The 21,868-nt window shown below is 35.9% G+C and overlaps 1 protein-coding gene and 1 non-coding gene across 3 annotated transcripts in view; one reads left to right on the forward strand and one right to left on the reverse strand.

Moving 5' to 3' along the window:
* Positions 1-21,868, forward strand: part of LOC106669393 — a 130,100-nt gene that overhangs the window by 25,972 nt on the left and 82,260 nt on the right. The window contains exon 1 of one of the 2 annotated variants that reach the window (XM_014398856.2): positions 13,397-13,503. The exons of the other annotated variant lie outside the window; for it this stretch is intronic. Within the exon in view, the coding sequence (XP_014254342.1) occupies positions 13,486-13,503 (18 nt within the window). The 5' untranslated portion in view covers positions 13,397-13,485. Of the gene's footprint in view, positions 1-13,396; positions 13,504-21,868 lie in introns of those variants that run through there. 2 annotated transcript variants of the gene reach the window in all.
* On the reverse strand, positions 21,762-21,866 carry LOC112126148. The gene has a single exon (XR_002909800.1). It is a non-coding gene; the product is annotated as a U6 spliceosomal RNA (small nuclear RNA).

The raw sequence follows: 21,868 nt of genomic DNA on the forward strand, positions 1-21,868 counted from the left end.
TCCCTAATAGTTATTGTTACATGTTATCGAATTGATGGTATTAGTAATGTATTACAAACTAAAAAAATATAAAAAAAAAAATAAATAAAAAATAAAAAAAATAAAAAAAAATAAATAAAAAAAGTGTGTGGAGTTTAGTGACCGTTAGTTAATGATTATTTGGGGATTGTGAGATGCGGTCGGGTGTGACGTAGGTTTTAGAAAAATATTTTCTTTATCATGCCATCGTTTCGAACGTTATTGAGATCATCTTCAGGGTTAAAAGTGTTTGTTTTTCATGTAGATGTGACATTCTTCTGTGTCTTGAGGGCACTCTCAACACGACACAGTAGAATGACACATCTACATAGAAAAAAAACTTTGAGCCCTGAAGATGATGTCAATAAAGATCGAAACGTTGGCACGATAAAGAAAATGTTTTTCTAAAACCTACGTCAAACCAGACCGCATCTCACGACCTTCAAATAATCTTTAAAAAAAAATCTCCCTAAAGAAGCTTGATATTTGCTTAGTGAGTCGTGGTACCGTCAGTTTTCCACATTATTTCAGCTTTGCGTGTTTGATTTATATGAAAAGCAACCTGATGAAATAACAATAATGTAATATAAAGCTTCTCTCATGTTGGTTCCATGCAAATTCATTACAGCATGACGAAGGTAGTCGCCTTTTAATGATCAATCCTTTATATTGCATTCCTTGAATTCATTTCTATTTTCCAATCTTACCAGAGGCAAACTAATCCCAACAGGAAGTTTGCTTTACCCACATGTTGAACTATTGATTTTTTTTTCACTCTTTTCGTTTTAACAGTCCACCTGATAATCTCATTTTATCGTTTGTAACGATAAATCAAAATGTTTTGAATTAAAGTCGGGACGGTAGGGTTTTATAACGTTTACTAAATTATTCTGTTTCAGTGAGGAGTATTAAGTTGTTTTTCTGTATTTTATGCGATGACAGGTATTGGACGAAGTTGCTTTGTGTAATACTTTAGCCTAGTATTGGGCAGAGTTGTGCAAAGTCCGACCAACCGACGAATAACATTTAATAATTAATGGTAAACTGATTAACGATTAATGTTTTTATTCTAACTCGAATGGCAATCGTGAATCTAGATTAAATAGGTTAATAATTAACGATTACAGATTAATTTAATCAATCGTATGCTTGATTAACCATGAAACTGGTTAATCACAATCTAGGTTATCGATTTACATTTTCAATGTTTAATCACAATATGTACACTGAAAAGCAAAAAGGTCCGTCTTTTTTTTTGTAAATACTTGTAATCGTTATAAATTTTATCTTTTGTTGTTTACTGGATATTTTTAAATAAAACTATATAGCTAAATTAAAAAAATAAACTGAGCAAAATAATTTTACTAAAAATGTTGCTATGGAAACAATGAAGAAAATATTCAGTAGGAAGTATTTTCTTCTCTCTTGCGTTGATCACTGTTTGCCTTCGACGTGGCATCGATTTTATGAGGTTTTGAACGTTTTGCTATGGAATATTTTCTACCCCTCCAACAGCGCCATTCTCAATTCGGGTAAATTCTCTGGTATCACTGGGCAAATTTTCACCCTCTTTGACAACTCTTCCCAAAGATGTACGATAGGGTTTAAGTCAGGACTGCATGCTGGCCACCCCAACATTGAATTGAAGCCTGTCCAAATTAGTCATCAATGATCCTAGCTGTGTGGGGCCTGGCATTATGCTTAAAAATAAAACATCCAGTTTGTGGCATATAAGGAACAACTACTTCTGACAACATATCAAAGTATCACGCTGCTGTTAGGGACCCCTCGCTGAAGATCAAGTTTGTGCGATCTTCCATATAAATGCTTCTTCTCTGTCTTGTCAGAAGTTCTGGACCCCTCTCGCAATTCAGCTTATGAAAGCCTGAGCGTATAACAACAACAATAACATTTCTAACTTCGTTCCTTATCTCAAAATCGGTAGAATGTCGATTATGCAGTACATTCGAAACAATAAAACGATCATTTCTCTGAGATGTGACACGATGGCGACCTGATATATGCCTTCTTGAGTAACCTCCAGTATCTTGATTGCGATGGAAGACCCTAACCCCCAGAAGTTGTTCTGGTAATGTTTAACACCCTGGTCATGTACGCTTGACTTGTTCCATCTTCCAACAATCCTATGATTTTAGCTGAATCTGGTTCAGGTAAAAGCATCAATAAAAAAAATGCAACTTAAAAATAGTGCAACTTATAAAAATGAAACCACTGGATAGGGATAGGTTTAAAAGAGGCGGCCACAAGGCCTACTGCACCTCGATCTGCATAAATCTATTGTGCTTCCCTGTTATTTATAACTTATTGGCCAGCTTCAGGTTATTAACCAGCCTCCATAGCTTTGAGAGCGGTTCCTTGGTGTAGGATCGTGCTTGTAGTTCCTAGTTGCATGAACCTGCACCTATATAGACCTTCACAGAAACATAAAATACGTTCTGCGTTCTCCTCCTCTTCCTGGCAGTATCTGCACTGTTTTCTTCTGACTGTACTCCTGTCCGGTGCATGTGCTTTCTTAAGTGGCAGTGCTTTGGACTCCAACCAGAATCCTGGTTCCGTTGCGGTTGCCTTCCATTAATTCCTTTGTAAGTTTTGCGAATGGTCCTTCTATGAATCTCTCCGCATGCCTCATACCTGTGGTATTGCTCCACCAGGATTAAGGATCAATTTTAAGATCCTCTTTTGTGGCAGGCTGCTAGGCTGCAGTAGGGTTATGGGCCCAGAGAGTCCATGTTGGCTCCCTTTTTGGCCATGTCAACCTTTTCGTTGCCACTATGCCCCGAATGTCCAGGGACCCATGCCAGGGTCAGGTCATTAGTGTCGCTGACTTCCGTCCAAACACTTTGCCTTCGCCTCGCATGAGCCCAAGGCTTTGAGAGCTGCCTGGCTATCAGAGAAAAACCACTGGAACGCCAGAAGATTTACATAAAAACCAATAAAGAAAATATTTACTAGTCCAAGATTTAATTACAAAATTCAATTGTAAACACATGTGCGACATTTTATCTGTGTTTTACTTACCTCTAATTGTTTAAAACGGTCCAAATATTGTAAAGTAATTAATGGAGGATTGACTAAGTGGTAATTAAATATATTAAGGGAGACCACTTTTTGCCTCAGTGTACGTTAACCATTAATGTTTGGAATCGTTAATAGTTTCATGTTAAATTAATCGTTAATCGTGATTGAAATTTCAATCGATTAAGTCCAACATTGGGAAGAAATGTCATTTTGCACTAACCTCATTAACCGTACAATTGTTTTATAACCGAGGGCTTCAAACCTTGTCCAAAAAGGGCAAATTCTGTATATTGTCAGGCCGATGTCGAATTGGGGCACAAGATTGACATATTAACAGACGGGAAAAATCCCCCCTCGTATAAAGCTCTCCAATCCATCAGCTTATCTCGGCTACTAATTGGGCATGTGAGGTCATAGATAATTTTAACAATTTATTTGTTATTATACGTTTATCATTAGTCAAGTAATTATAAGTTAATAATTTTTGAATTATGTTTTTTTTAACGGAGTATTGGTACAAATGACCCACGGCGAACTCTTGAATATTGAAAATATGCGATTATAATATTAAAGAGCCATCGAAACATCAAAAACACCAATTGGAATATTTAATCTACTCGTAATGACAGGTCAATATATCCATGTTTCATGTTTGTGTTGTACGCCCTGATTGTTACTCTTTCAAACAACCTTTTGATATTTTAAGTCCTTGGAAGGTAAAACCTCTCTATTGGGGATGTTTTCATAAATTTTTCATATACACGGACCTATTACAAGGCCTTAACGATTTGCTGAATACATAAAACCTTGGCGAAACGAATCGGACATTCATTTTTTAATGTCAAAGTAGATGACTTGGAAAACAAATCTATTCAATCGGAAAATTTATTAATTAAACGTTATAATAGAAAGTTTTTCTGGAAAAAGTTGTTTAAAAGAGATTACTTAATTTTGTTAATGAGAGACTGTCACGTCAAGCGATTTTTCTTATATTGGGATTATAAGAAAATAAAGTCGGATTATTCCTTACCCGACGTTAGGTCTTTAAATTTTTCATGCACAGTTTGATACAATGATTAAGTAACATATTAATTAATCACTTCCTCTTACTTTTATCGACTTGTAGTTAAGGAAACAAAAAGTCCCGTTCTTCTTCTTACTGTTTTAATTCGTAAAATACTAGTCAAAGGGAGAAAGATCCGCGCGGTTTATCGTGAAGAGGTTGTTCCAGATGTGCTTTGAAAAGTCTAGAGAAGGTTTTTCTCTGGAAGACAAACAACCTTCAGGAAGTTGGACAACTTAAGCTTTAATCGGAAATAATCCACCGTATACCACTCGAGAGATAGCTGTAACGCTCGCCGACCTCAGAGTGTATTTTCACATTTACTGAAACTTGGCCACGTCAGACTTATCGATACTTCTCTTTTGATACGGATCGACTGAAATTCCTCAGACCGGATTTACTCCCATTTTCTAACGGAGATAAAAAAAAAGTTAATCTGTTTGTCAAAGCCCCGAATAAAGGTGAATTTATGGAAAATATTTCCCAGGCTCGTTGAAAACCGGAACGGTCAATACGATGAAATACTGCCCAACGACCAAATGCGGCCGAGAAAAAACTGCAGACGAATGCATCTGAATGCATAAAAATTTAGTCGAAAGTCGAAGACGACTCAAACCCTCATATATATTTTATATTATACGGGAAATATATTTTTTATTTCGTTTGTGAAGCGGGAAAAATTGTTGCAGTGAGATATGAGACTTGTCACCCCACCCACTATATTCGCCCTAGCACGGCTGCTTCATTTCCGGGTCAATACAAAATTATTTAAACAGTTTTTTTTTGTTTTTAGTTAATATACAGCAGAAATATTCTCAATCAAAAACACTTGCCGTTTAACATAGCGCAATCACAATGCAATTTATCAGTTAGAATTATCGGTAAACATAAACAACCACTGATAATTATCGATCATGAATAATATAGAAACAAGCTGTACATGGTCTGATTAATTAATGTATAAATGTATAGATTTACGCGATCAGATGGTACATATACATGCCCTTTGATAAATAAGCATGAAAGTTTTGAAAACACTGGACAAAGGTGATGGCGATTTTTTTTACGAGGGTTTGCAACAGCAGAAGTTTTTAACGAGGGTATTTCAACTATGAAGTTATATGGACGGACCATCAGGGTGCCGGTGTTTTTGAAAAAAAGCCCATATATATGTATGTCGGGTTCGAGTGTAGGGCCGCTGGATTCGAACCCGGGACCTTTAGCTTACAGTGATGAGCGCCGTGTCAACGCTTCAACCGTTGCGGCACCCGTGGTGGCGTAGTTAAATAATTTCTAGTCAATTTTCATCTATCGTTGTTTTGCTCTTTTTTTTTGCTTGTCGTCAACTACAGGATTTTAAAATTAATTTTGGTTAAAATTTAAGGCCAGTCTGACAGGCCAAAACGTTCGGTAAGGACCAAAACTGCAGGTTCATCTCCTCCCAAACTTCACAACTTAACGGCTAAAGTGCAGCAAAATCGCCAGTAAAGATTATAAGCGACAATAACTGCCGGTCTATACAAGGTGATTCACAAACTATGCGCGAAAAATTGTCTCTCGAAAAATATTCTATACATTTTTTTAAAAATTCTCAATAGTTTCGGAGATATTTATAAATTTATTGTTTCTTCCACACGCCGTTTTTATAAGTTGAAACTGTCATAAATTTTTTGCTTTTTAAGGTGTAGCAAATCCAGTTGTTGTCATTTCAGCTAGAGTTTTAATCTGCATTTAAACCTGAGCAATTGTCAACTATGAGCTATCCATGTAAGAAAAACTTCTTCATGTAATAAGCTTGAAAACCATGTGCTTTTTTTCTTAGGATAAAATGATCGTCAGTGCAAAAAAGGGGTTTGGATGAGAAAATCATGATCAAAAGATAACGAATGCTTTTATTTTCCTTTATTCATATTGATTTACAATAAAAAAAATTACTTTTCAAAATAAAATAACGTCCCGTTTTTAAGAAAAAAAAAAGAATAGTGGAAAAAATTCGTTCACCATGGCGAATTTTATTCTTCTTGTCAATTTTTCCCACTAATTTTGTATTTTTCTTAAAAACGGGACGTTATTTTATTTTGAAGAGTAATTTTTTTATTATCAATAAGAATAAAGAAAAATAAAAGCATTTGCCACCTTTGATCATGATTTTCTCATCCAAACACGTTTTTCCACTGACGATCGTTTTATCCTAAGAAAAAAAACACTTGGTTTTCAAGCTTATTACATGAAGAAGTATGTCTTCCTTTGGATAGTGGATGGTTGACAATTGATCAGATTTAAATGCAGATTAAAACTTTAGCTGAAATGACAAAACTGGATTGTTTCATGATTAAACACAAAATGAAATGTTTAAAGATATAATTTTAAAAAGTTATTTATCACTAATATCTAATGGGAAATTTATTTCCCTTTCTAATGGTGCTATCAAATTTGCTATACCTTAAAGAGCAAAAATGTTATGACAATTTTAACCTAAATAACGGCGTTTTGGAGAAAAAAATTAATTTATAAATATCTCAGAAACTATTGAGAATTTTTTAAAAAATGTATAGGATTTTTTTGTTGCGAATAAGCTGAAGAATCATCTCAATGAGTTTCGCGCTTAATTTGTGAATCACCCAGTATTTTGATTTTAAATTAACTGAGAAATACAAGAAAAACAACCACTATATTTTTCAAAATGAAATTATTCTTTTTCACGGACTGAAACTTGATTCCTTTTTATTAAGGAATGAATGTATAAAAACACCGTTTCAGGTGATCCACCATTTTGAAAAATAAGCTGGAAGTATTACAAAAGCTGGACAAGAGGAGAAATTGGAGGTGAAGTTTTTCGGATCATTTTGGTCTGCCTATCCTCGCGGTTTTGGCTTGTCCTCGCCATCTTCAGGTTTTAATAACTGTACGGTGAAAAGCTAACTTTAAAGATATTGACAAGACGCTTCTCTCAGGCCAAAACGTTAGGAAAGGACCAAACCTTCATCATTCACATTCATCATTTACATTCATCATCATTCAACATTCATTCATCGTTCATCACCTCCCAGACCTCACAATTTGTTATCCGTTAACGTGCAGCAAAATCGACAGTTAAGTTTGGAGTGAGCAAAGCCACAATAACTTGCTGTTAATATATTTTAAATTTCACTGGATTATATTTTGCAAACTGAAAGATATTTCAACGTTGGAAAAGTGTTCGGATTAAACATAATTTGGATTATTCGAATAACTGCAGTAATGTAATGTATTGTACGAAAAATCAGTGTAAGTTAAAGTTGTTTCGGAGCATCTGAGAACCCTCGCTGTTTTGCCTGTCGGATGATTTTCGGCTTCTCACTATCTTCAGTTTGGCCATTCAATAATTTTGGTTAAAACCGACTGCTGAAGCCGGTAACAAGCCGAAACCTGGCTGTCAGACGAACAATGTTCGGAAATAACTACAGGTTCAACACCTCGCTGAGTTCACATTTTAAGGTTACAACAAAATCGGTCATAGAGCTTACAATAGAGGCAAAGCTCACTAATCACTTTTCAATTTAACTGGAAAATACACAATTCTATATTTTTCAAACTTAAAAATTTCCTTTCTCCTTCAACGTTTTGGCATTACGTTCCATTATGCTTGATATCGGGTTTACCCTGTATGCATGTTAAATATATTTTGTTGCCTAATACAGTTTTGTGAGAGACGAGTTGAACAGTTGAATGGCAAATAAATGGTAATGCTATACCCTATTGAAGAACGGCTGATTTAAATATCAAATTTCCCGCTTTTCATTTCCCAGTAGCGGTGTTTATCTGTTGTTTTTTCTCCCTTTGGCGTCATTCTACTTTTCTACCTCGAAATCTTATTTCGATTCGTTATAAATGTTATAATAAATGCCGTCCACTTCCAAGGATGAATAAACCAGACTGAATGTCAACCGTTGTACGGTTTCCTGTTTATATTGGTGCGGTTCATTCCGAAAGGATTGCTTCATAGATGATTCAAACCGTGATTTCATGGTCGGAATGAGTTCATCACTGTGGCTACAAATTTTAAGAAATTCAGACCACACCATGAACACATAAAATACAACATGTATAATTTGAAATTAAGTATAGTTTATCAAAATATATTACTGATAATATTACTTTTAATAATAACAATAATAATAATATACTGATTACTGATTTATATAAGCTCAAATCTGCACACTCTTTCCTATTTACTTGCCATTCTCCATTTAGGGTAGTGGAATACACGATTATATCAACCTTTACACTTATTACATACTAACCTAGTAGTGCTTAGTATTCCGCCATCGGCCCTCTCACACTACATTCACGCCAATAAATACAATCACTCTCAACACGCTAGGGACACAAAACTATCATTACTGTATTTAAAACAACCCTGTTTCCTCAAAAGCGGAACAGGGAGCCAGATACTTCCTGCCATTATCATTCCATATTGGGTGACATTCCTACACGCTCTCTGTATGGTGTTGCAACCTTGAATTAGGTAGGACAATCGAGCAATCTTCCTCCACATATGCGGGCTTTGGGCCAAAAGTAAGTGTCCTGTGCCAACCTCGCGTGGCCTATCATTAATCAGGTGAGGATGACCCTTCTTCTACGAGTCAGATTCAGAAAAACATTTTTAATGCATGTTTACACGAAAATTACCGTTTTGCCGAGACGTTCATGGTTTACAGCGAGAGGGTGGACAGAGTACCCTGTCACGGACAGCAGTAACAGGGGTACCACCGTCTCGAATCGAATAAAAGATGTAAACATATTTTCTAGTGCTTTATTAATACTAGTCGCCCAAAATGCTTACTATATAACCACGCCGACGGGCCTCGCGCAGTGTACATTCACGCTAATAAATGCATCTATTCTCAATACACGCTGCAAAAACTATCTGTACTATATGCTATAAAAAAATTACTCCAAAAATAGGAGCAAGGAGTAGTGTGCTTGCTTCCGAGCTCAAACACAATTCTCATATCTGGTGGCTTTCTTACGTGCTTTCTATGCAGGAGGAACAAAGAATTCCACCCTTCAATGAGGTGTACAAATGGACACAACCTTTCTCAACATACCGAACACATACGTTTGGCCCAAAAGTAAGTGTCCATGTGTCAACCTCGCATGGTTTATTCTTGATAACGTGAGGATGATCCTACCTCTGAGGGCCATCTATCAGCAGTTCTCTTGATACGCGAGAGCTTCTCTCTCGACCCGGCACTTTCTTTTAATCATGTTTTGTTAATACGTCCCAGCCTTAGCCCTGTCGTCCGCTTTTCTTTACCCTCCAAACTTATGTGTCCCGGTACGCAGACAACAACCACCGTTTTGCCTAGACCGTCCCGTTCGCAGTATGTTTCCAACAAGAGCACAATGATTTGGATTTCTACAGGCTCAAATCCGCTCATACATACAAACATGAATTGAGCAGAATGGGTTCTTGTAGTCCACCGGCAATTACAGCTTTTGCTATTTACAGTAAATTGCCGGCAGACACGAGATGTGTTGGCAGTCCCGGCGCAGACTCACGTTCATTCTTAAATACATTCATTCCTTTTTACTCACCATTAATCAATTATGATGATGGAGTGCTCGATATTCCTCCATCACCCTATACACATATAATACAACTAACCTATTTGTGGGTCGCTGGGGTACTCGATATTCCCCCATCGTACCTCTCACATCACACATTTACGCTAATAAATACATTCACTCTCAACACAACTTTTACACATATTAAACAACTAAACGAATTGAGGATCGATGAAGTCGATATTCCGCCATCACCTTTTACACATATTATACACCTAACCTAATTGAGGGTTCATGGGTACTCGATATTCCGCACCGACCCTCTCACATCACACATTCACGCTAATAAATACATTCACTCTCGATACAAGCTCGGTTTACACAACTATTATTACTATATATATAACAGAACAACCCCGTTTCCTCCTAGAATCGGAACAGGGACCGAAATACTCGCTGCTGTGTTTAAGCACAGTGTTTAAATCGGGTAATATTCCTGCGCGCTCTCTATATGTGGTCAAGGAATTGCACCCTTCAATTAGTTCGATTAACCTCTGCATGCCGGACAGAAAGAGCACAATGTCGATGGTCGGGGTCGGCGGAGAACTTGTCATGGACGGAAGTAACCGCGGCTGAGCCTCTATCATCTAGAATCAAATAACAATATTTTCTAGGTCTTTATAGCACTCATCGTCAACATAATTCTGCATCAACCTTTTTCCGTACATTCATCGCTCATTTTGGATTTTTAAAGTGTCAATTTTGCATGGCCTATCTATAAAAGAATGAGGATGACCCTTCGAACGAGTCTCAGCCTTCCGACCACTACCTTGCGATAGTGCTCTTGATACGTGAATGCTCTACCGATTAAATCAATGCTTAATTATAAAATAATGGCTCAATATTAACTTTTATGATATTCAGAACTGATGTAATGTTTAAGGACATTCATTGTCATTCTTTCGTGACAATGCTCTTGTATGTTGGAACTGTTTTCCTTGAAGGGTTCTTATCTCAACAGTATTTGAATAATGCTGTCGTCACTCCCCGTTCAACATCGTGTCTCATGGAGTAAAACGGTTTTAAAACAATGTCGTTATTGGGTTTGAAGAATTTCTTAACTTCGGCGCCCGTCGAGTCGAGACAATCAGCTCAACTGAGGCTTGTTTGGAGTGGAATTTGAAAATTATTCTACACCGATGCGATAAACGGGTCTTTTCTGATTTCATGACGACTTACATTACATGTTATGTACATGAAATCAATCAATAAATCTTATTAGGGATGATCTCTAAACTCAACAGTTTCGGAGTTATTTTACTTTTTATGATTTTTTAAGATTTCACGACCTTGCTTCAAATAAACAATTATAACTCCAAAACTAAAAGGTTTTGGACAAATTCGTTGAGACCATTGAAAATTACGTTAAATTTCCAATAAGATGTGATCGATACTAAACTAGTCAACATTGGTGAAATAAGCATTTTAGTAGCAAGAACATTGAAAAATATTTTTTTTTTCAAAGTTGAAAAACTTACTATGATGGTTCTAAACTACTATTTTCAAACCTAGAGACCAGCAAATCTCAGAAAACGTATTCCATTTAATATCCTTTCTAGTGATGCAATTGTTTTTTTAATTACTTATTTCAAAGATGAAGAAATTGATGACGGAAAAAAAACCGTGGTTGAAGGATTGATAAGGTGGAAAGATTAATGATAATAAGAAATAAAAAACGTAAGGAAATTTTGAATGAATGGACTAAAAACGTTTTGAATCTTAAACTCTTTTATTCCGGAGAATAATAATACATTAATTTTTTAATCTATTATAATTAAGTTGCAGTCGTGTTGGTAAATAAGTAAACAGTTGAACTATTTCGGTTTCGAACCCAAATTAAAAACGTTTTAATAAATTCATTCAACATTTCCTTAATTTTTTTTTTAAATTTCCAACTTACCAATCCGTCAGCCACGGTTTTTTCCTTTCTTCTATCAATAAAAAAAATCAATTAAAACAAAATTTCCTTAAGTTTTTTATTGATTTTTTTTAATCTGTCCACCTTACCAATCCGTCAACCACAGTTTTTTCCTTTGCTTTCTTTCTTATTTTTCTTCATCTTTGAAAAAAGTAATTAAAAAATAAATTACACCACTAAAAAGAATATTAAATGGAGTAAGTTTCCTGAAATTTGAAATGTTTTTTTTTTCAAAGTTGAAAAACATGATGATTCTAAACTACTATTTCCAAACCTATAGACCAGGATAGAAAACGTACTCCATGTAATATCCTTTTTCGTGGTGTAATTACTTTTTTCAAAGATGAAGAAAAATAAGAAAGAAAAGAAAGGAAAAACTGGTTGGCGGATTGGTAAGGTGGACAGATTTAAAAAAAATCAATAAAAAACTTACGGAAATTTTGTTTTTATTGATTTTTTTAAAAATTCTGTTTTTTTTTCATTTTACCACTTTGCTTCAAATAAACAACGGTAACGCCAAAACGAAAAGGTTTTGGACAAATCCGTTGATACCGTTGAAAACTACGTTAAATTTCCAATAAGATGTGATCGATACTAAACTTGTCAACATTGGTGAAATAAGCGTTTTAGTATCTAGAACTTTGAAAACAAAATTTTTTTTCAAAGTTGAGAAACTTACTATGGTGATTCTAAACTACTATTTCCAAACCTAGAGACCAGCAAGTTTCAGAAAACGTACTCCATGTAATATCCTTTTCAGTGGTGTAATTGTTTTTTCAATTACTTTTTTCAAAGATGAAGAAAAATAAGAAAGAAATAGAAAAAACTGTGGTTGACGGATTGGTTAGGTGGAAAAATTTTAAAAAAATTGATAAAAAACTTTTGGATGAATTTATTAAACTTTTTAATATGGGTTAGAAACCGAAATAGTGCAAGTGTACCCTGATTTTTTTATCTTTCCACCTTACCAATCCGTCAACCACAGTTTTTTCCTTTCCTTTCTTTTTTATTTTTCTTCATCTTTGAAAAAAGTAATTAAAAAAGAATTACACCACTAGGATATCACATGGAGAACGTTTTCTGAAATTTGCTGGTCTCTAGGTTTGAAAATAGTAGTTTAGAATCACCATAGTAAGTTTTTCAACCTTAAAAAACAAATTTTCAAAGTTCTCGCTTATTTCACCAATGTTGATAAGTTTAGTATCGATCACATCTTATTGGAAATTTTCAATGGAATCAACGAATTTGTCCAGAACCAATTAGTTTTGGAGTTATCATTGTTTATTGAAAGTAAGGTCGTGAAATCTTAAAAAATCAGAAAAAGTGAAATAACTCCGAGACTGCTGAGAATCCGGACATAGTTAATTAGGACTTTTTGGTTCTATTTTGATTGCAGAATCTACTGCCGAATAGCCGAACACCCTGTATTTCGTTAAGATTGGTAAATGGAAATTAATTCAACACCATCTGTAACAATTGATCCCAATTGCAGAAAAATTATTACTGACTGAAATGTAATTTTTTTAAACTAGACAGTCAATCAGTCTGTTAAAAGACGATGCAATTGGATATAGTGCGCCGTAGATTTTTAAAAATTAAAATTTGTTTTATTATCGTTATATTATCAATTGTTGCACTTCTCCTCGGTGAATCATACTTTTTAAATTAATGAGATAGCATAAAAAGCCGGTGATAGACGAGCATCGCCGAATCGGATCGAGCTGAAGCGAATAGGATGTATTTCTTTCACTAGTTGTCTTACATTCTTCTTGACGGAAACTTCGTGTTGAATAATTTCATCTCTAGCCTCGGCCTTTTGTGAGTGGCATCGTTTCAGATGTTTTCCGTTCAGAAGGTAACTTTTTAAAACTTGAAGGGTTTTTCCAGCGGTGTTAGTACGGTTTTGCCCCCTAAAAGTTTTCTGTTTCATTATTATTTCTTCTTTATAAACTTTAACTGCTCTGACGCGTTGTCCCAAATTATTTTTTTCATCAGAATTAATTAAATAATAACAGAAAAGAAAATTAGAAGTTATGAAAATACGCACGAATTTTATTGCATATAATTTTTGACTTAGAGTATTTGTTTATATAATTGTATTCAGACCCTAATCCATCTCTAACCACCCCAAAAAAGGTTTTAAACCCAAAATTATATGCAGGTTTATGGGTTCAATAAATGAGACAATAAGAATATTAAATCTTTCATGCTTGTATTTGCGCCAGTCTTCCCTACTATAAATAAAAATATTTTTGATACAAATGGGTTATTTATGCATGAATTATAAAATTAACAGTTGCTCTTTGTGGGTTGTTAAGCTGTGTTTAGAGTTACATGAATGTAGTCTTTCGGTGCCCGACGTGGAAACCCACCAATAATTTTTAGAGCAGCATTTCGGGCTTCCTGGAGCTTAGCAAAATTGGATTTAGACATATTTCCCTAATTGGGAGCACCGTAAGTTCTTAATGGGCGTATGTACAGTTAATAGATAAGTTTTTATTTTTGCTTTTTTATTGAACTCTTATTAAAGAGAACGGGTAAAGGCTCCTTAATATGATTCTTGCTTTTGAGCATTTTTTTTTCAACATGGTAACTAAAATGATGTCTGTAATCCAGATGCATTCCAAGATATTTAACATTTTTAGTCCATCGTATCGAATGTGCTCCACGTCGAGTAAATAGGCCAGTCTTGCTAAAATTAATTCTGATTCGCCATTTTTCAAAATATTTAAAACACCTATCTATGGTTACTGATAATCCTCTGCAGGTAGAATCAACCCTATAAGAAGCTAGAGGTAGTATCATCTGCAAATTTAGTACAGTTGTAGTTTTTAGCTTGCAAAGGTCGTTTGTAAAGATATTAAGCTTGCTCGTTGAAGCTGGCGAGACTGATTTGGAATGTCGGAGATGCAATTTTTGACCTAAAATTCTACCTTAAAATTTTATCCTCATATTCCTACCCTTTGCTCGAATTGTTCCGCAACAACCCATTACATACAATGAAACAATTAATAACTATAAAATTAAACATGCAATCCGTGCCTCTGTTAGTTTACATAATCACGGCGTTACTCAACCCCCTATTTTGAAATATAGCATAAATCAGATACCACCCTGGGTATTTCCGACTCCCAAAATATGCCTATACACCAAAGAATTCTTACAGGTATTAAACAAACTACCACACACGGCTTTTTGCTATACAGACTAGTCTAAATCCCCTTCAGGAACAGGAGCCAGTGTGGTTTCTGACAGTAGGAAATACATTCTCACTCCCAAATTTATGTAGCAGTTATATATATGCAAATGTCTAAACATAATAGTACCATCATACGATAAAATACCCATATGCACCGATTCACTGCCAGCACTTTTATTAATAAAAAATTAATTTACTGATAAACCTATTCCAGACATACTTTTTTCTCTCACTCATCTTCACTCAATAGGAACTGAAGTGTTCTTTATATAGATACCTACCCATTGTCAAATAGCAGGAAACAAACTAGCTGTAACAGAGGCCATCAGGAGTGGTTTACCAATAACATTGGTGCCACAAGAAGTCGTAGAAAGTGTTATTAAAACAAAAATTTGGTTATCCTGACAACAAATGTGGAACGACGTTACGGACAACAAGCTAAAAGAAATAAAAGTAGTGTTAGTACTTGGAAATCATCAATTAGACAATCTAGATTTGAAGAAACGGTGTTACCAAGATTAAGAATTGGCCATACCCGTCTTACTCGTGGTTATTTGATGCCACGAGACCAACCACCCAAGTGTCAAAACTGAGGAAATCCTAACTATAAAACATTTACTAATAGACTTCTCTAACTATAATAACAGCAAAAGAACCTTAAATATATCATATTCAATAAATCAAATATTAGGAATTCTAAAAGAAAATATTGACAAACTATTTCAATTTTTACGAGTTAAAAGCCTAACTAATATTCAAGGCGGACATGACCCCCAGCGGTTGATCGCCTTTATAAAAAAAAGTTAAATAAGATTGGTCCAAGAACAGACCCTTGAAAGACCCCATATATTATACTTCTTAAAGTTGAACTTACGCCATTAATCTGTTGGTTACGTAGTTAGAAAATTGATATGTCATGAGTTTAAATATGAGACCTTTATTTGCCAAACATAGCCAAACGGTTGCTCTACGTTAAGTACCATCCATGATTTTTTTCATTAATATTATGGAGAATCATATCCACTCTGGCCAGCCAAATTGGCAAAGCATAATAGTGCCATTTTCACATAAAACGTGTCTAATGCTTTGCAGTATTTCTCTGCATTTTTTGAAAGGTTACTAAGAAATGATATTGGGCGATAGGCAAGGTGTGATCTTTATTAGGTTTAGAAATTGTCATGGATTTTCTATTTTCGGGAAAGATGAAATAAGCAAGCACTAATGATTGGTTAGTATGGTGATATAAATGAATACTTTATTCGCAAGATTTTTGTTCTGAGTGTTAAGTTAGCATTTCCAGGGGCATTTTTCATGTTTTTTACAATGTTACGAAAATATATGCGACACTAAATCCAATAGTTCCTTCTTTCAATCCTCTACGAAAAAAAATAATTGCCGTCTTCTAACATTTTTTTATGCAGTAAATATAACTTCTACGGTGCAAGTGTTGTAATAAGGTGTCCAAATGTTTGAAAACCTGTACGAAACATGTCCGGATAATAAGGGGATAAAGGGGGTGGCCAATTTCGCACTCCAGCAGGCGGATTTTATCCCGTAATTCGTGACACGTTCGGTCGAGTGTTGTTTAAAAGGATCGGAATAGGTTTCCTTTTTTTTGTCCCCCTTCTGGGCCAGGTCAATTACGGCAATTTTGACTATTTCTTTACGTGAATTGTTTCATCGGGTTGGAAGAACTATGTAAATTTGCCGAATTATCATTATAAACACGTATTTCGTAGGTGTTTGGAATTTTTTTGGGGGATAAACCATCAACCAGGGGGTACGTGTTACGGAAAATCAGAGCATTTAGTTCATTTTCCGTCATTTTTGGTATATCAAGTTACAAAACACGCGAATCAAAACATCAAAGTATCTTCATCAGCTTAGATTTACGAATTCCAAATGTATTCTTACTAAATATAATGTAGGAATTTTATGACAAACAGCTGAGGTCATCGCTGGCGCTCTGCTCTTCTGGTTTTTAACGCGTATTTTGTTTTAAGTGCAGCTATTTGAACGTCACGATCTGGTTAATTACAGATTCACTGCTACGTCGATTACAGAATAAAACATAAATACGTATTTATACATCACCGCAAACATAGAAGTCTCGTCACATTCACTCCCCCTCCCAGATTACTCGATATTCCTCGGGGTGGGGTTGAACCCTCTCTATTCTCGCTAATAACTTACTTTTAATCCCTAGACGTCGCACGCCCACCCCAGAATATTCAATATTACTCGGGGCGAGGTTGAACCCACTACATTCTCGCTAATAACTTATTTTACTCTCCAGACGTCACACACTCTCTCCAGAGTACTCGATACTCCCCGTGGCGGGGTTGACCCCAGAGTACTCGATATTCCTCGCGGCGGGGTTGAACACTCCATTCTCGCTAATAACTTACTTTTACTCCCTAGACGTCACACGCTCACCCCAGAGTACTCGATAATCAATATTCCTCGGGACGGGGTTAAGTTTACCCTTCCTGGTATGTATTTGCCTGATGACTTTTGAATGGAAGGATTGGCTGCACTGGCTGTTGGATGACTTGGTAGAACCCAACAGTACCAGTCTGTATGTTCAAATCGGTCGCAGAAAGGTTTTATAAAAGGTTAGTCGATTGTCAAACGAATGTCGTTCCTCGAGATCTTCGTTGTTGCCCAAGTCTTATGTTAAGTTGTCTTTTAAGTCTTGTGTGGGGATTCCGCGTCAGTCTGCTGTCTAGCTAAAGTGCTAAGTAAGTGATTTGAAAGGTTTTTTTGTTGATGTGGAGGGAAAGGCATGTGGACGTACATATTTTTACTCCCTAGACGTCCCACACTCACCCCAGAGTATGCGATATTCCTTGGAGCGGCGTTGAACCCACCCCATTCTCGCTAATAACTTACTTTTACTTACTAGACGTCACACGCTCACCCCAGATTACTCGATAATCGATATTTTTAGGGCCGGGGTTAAGCGACCCCTTCCTTTCACGCTAATAAATTACATTCACTCTAACTAAAACACTATAGTCCTGAGGTACCGGAACACAAGTATCTGTGCCCGCCGTCGTGACTCAGGACTACACAGATCTGAGTTTGCACCAAAATATTGCCTGTATAGTTCACGAATTTTATAGTTAAAAATATGCTCGATTGTTATTTTATCCTTGCATAACGGGCACTTACGCGTCGCTCTCCTGCCAGAAGGTGCCCGTGCGTTATTCTTGTCTGACCTATACGTAGTCTAGTCATTATGGACTCCGTTTTCGATCCGTTCACCGTGGACGAGGGTCTTTCTTAGCCTATCACAATTTGGCAGGACTATTTCTATTTTTCCGAGCCCAGCGGTTTCTTCATTCTTTTACAACATTTAAAACTAATAGCTTTAGATCCACTGGGTGCAACTCTTACAAATTTAAAGTAAATCGAATAAAGCTTCCAAGTTCCCCGTCTTTTGTGAAAATGTTCAGCCGTCGTAAATGTTATATATAAAAGTTTAGAGAAAGATACGAGACATGCCCAATAAAAGAAAAGTTAGTTCAAAAGAATTGTGGTAGTTTTTTCCTTAAAATTTTGTTGTTTTCTCTGCGATACTATTAATGAATCAACGTTTAATTATTTATTGTAAAACGAATAAACTACTTGACGACGAAGAATTGCGATAGATCACGTTTTTTATCCCCGAGCTTCTTTTAACTTTGGAAAAGGATTCATTGGAGAAAAAACAGAACAAAGTGCTGTAGATAATATCGCGCGTTAAAGACTTAAAACACTAACTTAAAACTATTCTTTTTAAAACTTGGAGTTGAAAAATGGGGAAACCTCAAAGTGATACAATATTCGTCGGAACAAATCCAGAGAAATTTATTTTACTTCTGACGCTCAGGTGTATGCTAATCCAACCGGACTTTCATGTTTACCGATCCGGTATTATTTATTTTGTCAAAAGCGATAAAGTCAGCCGAGCGGGAAAAGTAAATATGAGTCATGAGGTCCGTGGATGTGCACCTCCCATTTCCCTTTAAAGGACAAATTGACGAGACCACTTTATGGAGTCTTCCCAAAACTGTTCAAATATTTATGAAACAGCATTTATGACTAGTAGAGTCGAGAGTAAAGTGATATTACCTGCCTCTCTCCCTTGCATGTGCATTTTCTTCGTATTCTATTTATTACCTTCTAAATATTACTTAACTTGACGTATGTCATGTGAAACAGAAAGAATATTAGCAACCGCAGATATCACTATGGTTAATAAATAAGACCATGACGCAAGCGATTATTTTCTAGCGTTCAACCAGTGATTTGTTTTCCATTGATAAAACCAATTTAAAAAATATTTTCATATTTTTAGTTAAATCGTACAAATCTTGTTATTTGGTAGATAATTTTCATAAAAGGATGATTTTATTCATTCAAAACATACGTGCATGAGCCCAATTATCAAAAATGAAACAATAAACATCTTATTTGCACTACCATATAATAAAAAGAAAATATACATGTTACTAACTTTATTGCCAGCTCCTGCATCCGGAAGGTACATAAGAAACCATCCAATTTTGGCACTCAGGCGTGAGGAATTAGAGGGCCTGAGGTCTCGAGGTTATCGACGATTAAGGCTACGTGGGGGGGTTCGAGCGATAGGGTTAGGATGAATCCAGGGGTTAGTCTGCAACCTTTGGGAATCGAGAACGTCAAAGTTCGTCCACAAAAGGAATGTTGAAGTCGTGGTAGATAGTGAGGTTTGTGATGTAGTAAGGCGTTGTGACAATTTGCCTGAGGACTATTGATTGGAAGGATTGGATGCACTGGATGTTGACTTGGCAGAACCCAACAGTTCCACTCTGAGCGTTCAAATCGGTCGTAGAAAAGTTTTCTCAAAGTTTTTCAAATAATTAAGGTTTTGGTTAAGATAAAAAAGTCAGTGTCACAAGCGGGATTCGAACCCACGACCTTCGGCTAAATACGCCGCCACTTGAGCTATCGTGACTTCGATCCACTCGGACACTAACTTCCCATCTCAACCCCTCCTTTTTGCCATTTTTATTTCAACCAAAACCTTAATTAATTGAATAGAATTTATTTGGTCAAGCGGACCATGAAACCTAATAAAAAGTGTTACAAAAATTAGTTTAGTGTTGTGATGTCAACACGGATTTCGTTTCTAAAGCTCTTCGTAGTAGCCCAAGTTTTATGTTAAGTTGTCTCTTAAGTCTTTTGAGGGGATTCCACGTCAGTCTGCTGTTTAGGTAAAGTCCTAAGTATTTGATTTGAATGGTTTTGTTGTTGATGTTTAATGAAGGGTAGGATTGTTTTTTTCTTCAAAGTGAACGTACACTGAGTACATTTTTCTTCATTCAGTCTTATCTTACACTTTTTTCATCAGCCTTAGATAATCTCAAAGTGTTTTTGGATTTGGAGGTAGCTTGGATAGAAGACAAAATTCGTAATCATCCGCGTAGGTGGTGATGATGGCATGAGGGTGTATAAGTAGGTCAGCAGTATAAATTATAAAAGTGTGGGACCAAGAATGCTCCCTTGTCGGACGTCTACTTGTATCCGTCTGATTTCCGAGAATTACATCTAGGAACGCACCCAAGCAATTCTCTTTCTTCTCTAGAGCAGAGGAGGTGATGTCGATCTACAAGAGAAGTTTCATGTTCTTCACCTACAAGAAATCTTTGTTCTGTTATGCAAATGAAGTAAATTTACTTTTCTATTTTATGAAGTTTGTACAACGACATTTTTTTATGGGGAGACCAGATAGGACAAGTATACTCTAAACGACAGCGAATTGTGGAACAGATTATCTTTTGAATTGCAAATATATTTTTAAGAACTTTAGAATTGTGAATAACATAACCTAACAATTTTGATATGACTTTATAAACTCTAAAAAGCCTTCTGTTCGTCCCTAAAAAATCAATCCTCTTGCTAACATAGTTATGTAATGCTGTCCAAAGAACTACTTACTTTTCCGTTAAAATGGAAAACTTCAAAACCACGATCCCAAGGCCCCATAAACTTAACCGATTACGTCCCGGCCAACAGATACAAGCCTCAAGTACTGTTTTAAGATTTCGAAGCGTTATCAAAGTTTGTTCCAGAGGTCCTCCAGACATATCCTCAATAAACTGTACACTTAATTGTTCTTCCTGACATGAAAGCAAGCCTGGGACATATAGATTCACGCACACACTCTCAATTTTGAGCAACAATGAGTCTAATTATCATTTTACCTCCATTCAGTAGTCGAAAGGGTTTCACCTTTTAGCACTTAAAATTTTATCTATTGTGATCGATAGTACTGGATTTCCTGGAAGATTTTCGTTTATTTGATGAAGTACAGAATTCCTCTCAGGGGAATGGATATCAAGGTCTCTGCCTTTTACTGATTATTACAGGGCAGTAGTTATGCTCGGTTTGTATGTTGTAGACATAGCTGAAATTGGTTCTCTGTTTTTAATCCCTTTTTTTAAAATAGTTTTTTACTGGTAAATATAGCTGTCATATGTAGGTTTCTTTCTTTTGTCCCTTTATTTCCAGTTGGGTTGTTTTTGCGAGTAGTCTTTTTGCTTTTCTCATGCCCGGAATATGTTGCCAATATTTGGTGTGTTCTTTAGTTACTCACGATTTCAGTTCTTTCTTTTTACATGGCTACAGCTAATGGATGTGGGCCTTGTGTTCATGAGTTATTTTTAACTAGTATGTCTGCTGCTTATTTGTCTGAAATTCTCTTATGACACTTCATATTGACAGATTAGTATTTGTGTTGATCTCGCTTGGGGAGCCTTTAGATCCTATCAGATCGTATTATTGTTGCATTCTTGTAATGTTTGTTATTTATTTCACATTTGTTTATATGGTTGGCAATTCTCCGTTAAGGTGGTTGTGGTGAGTCCGATGGAATGTGGTTCTCATAGTTAAGCCCTTTTATGCCCATGCACATGCGAGTCATCCTTGCGCAGAGGCCAAGCTAATCTTCATTGCATCGTTCCAATTTTAGTATATGTACCGCCGAAGCGAAAAC

The sequence above is a fragment of the Cimex lectularius genome, unplaced genomic scaffold (genome assembly GCF_000648675.2).
Source record: "Cimex lectularius strain Harlan isolate CLEC.00 unplaced genomic scaffold, Clec_2.1 scaffold46, whole genome shotgun sequence".
Taxonomy (NCBI): Eukaryota; Metazoa; Arthropoda; class Insecta; order Hemiptera; family Cimicidae; genus Cimex; species Cimex lectularius.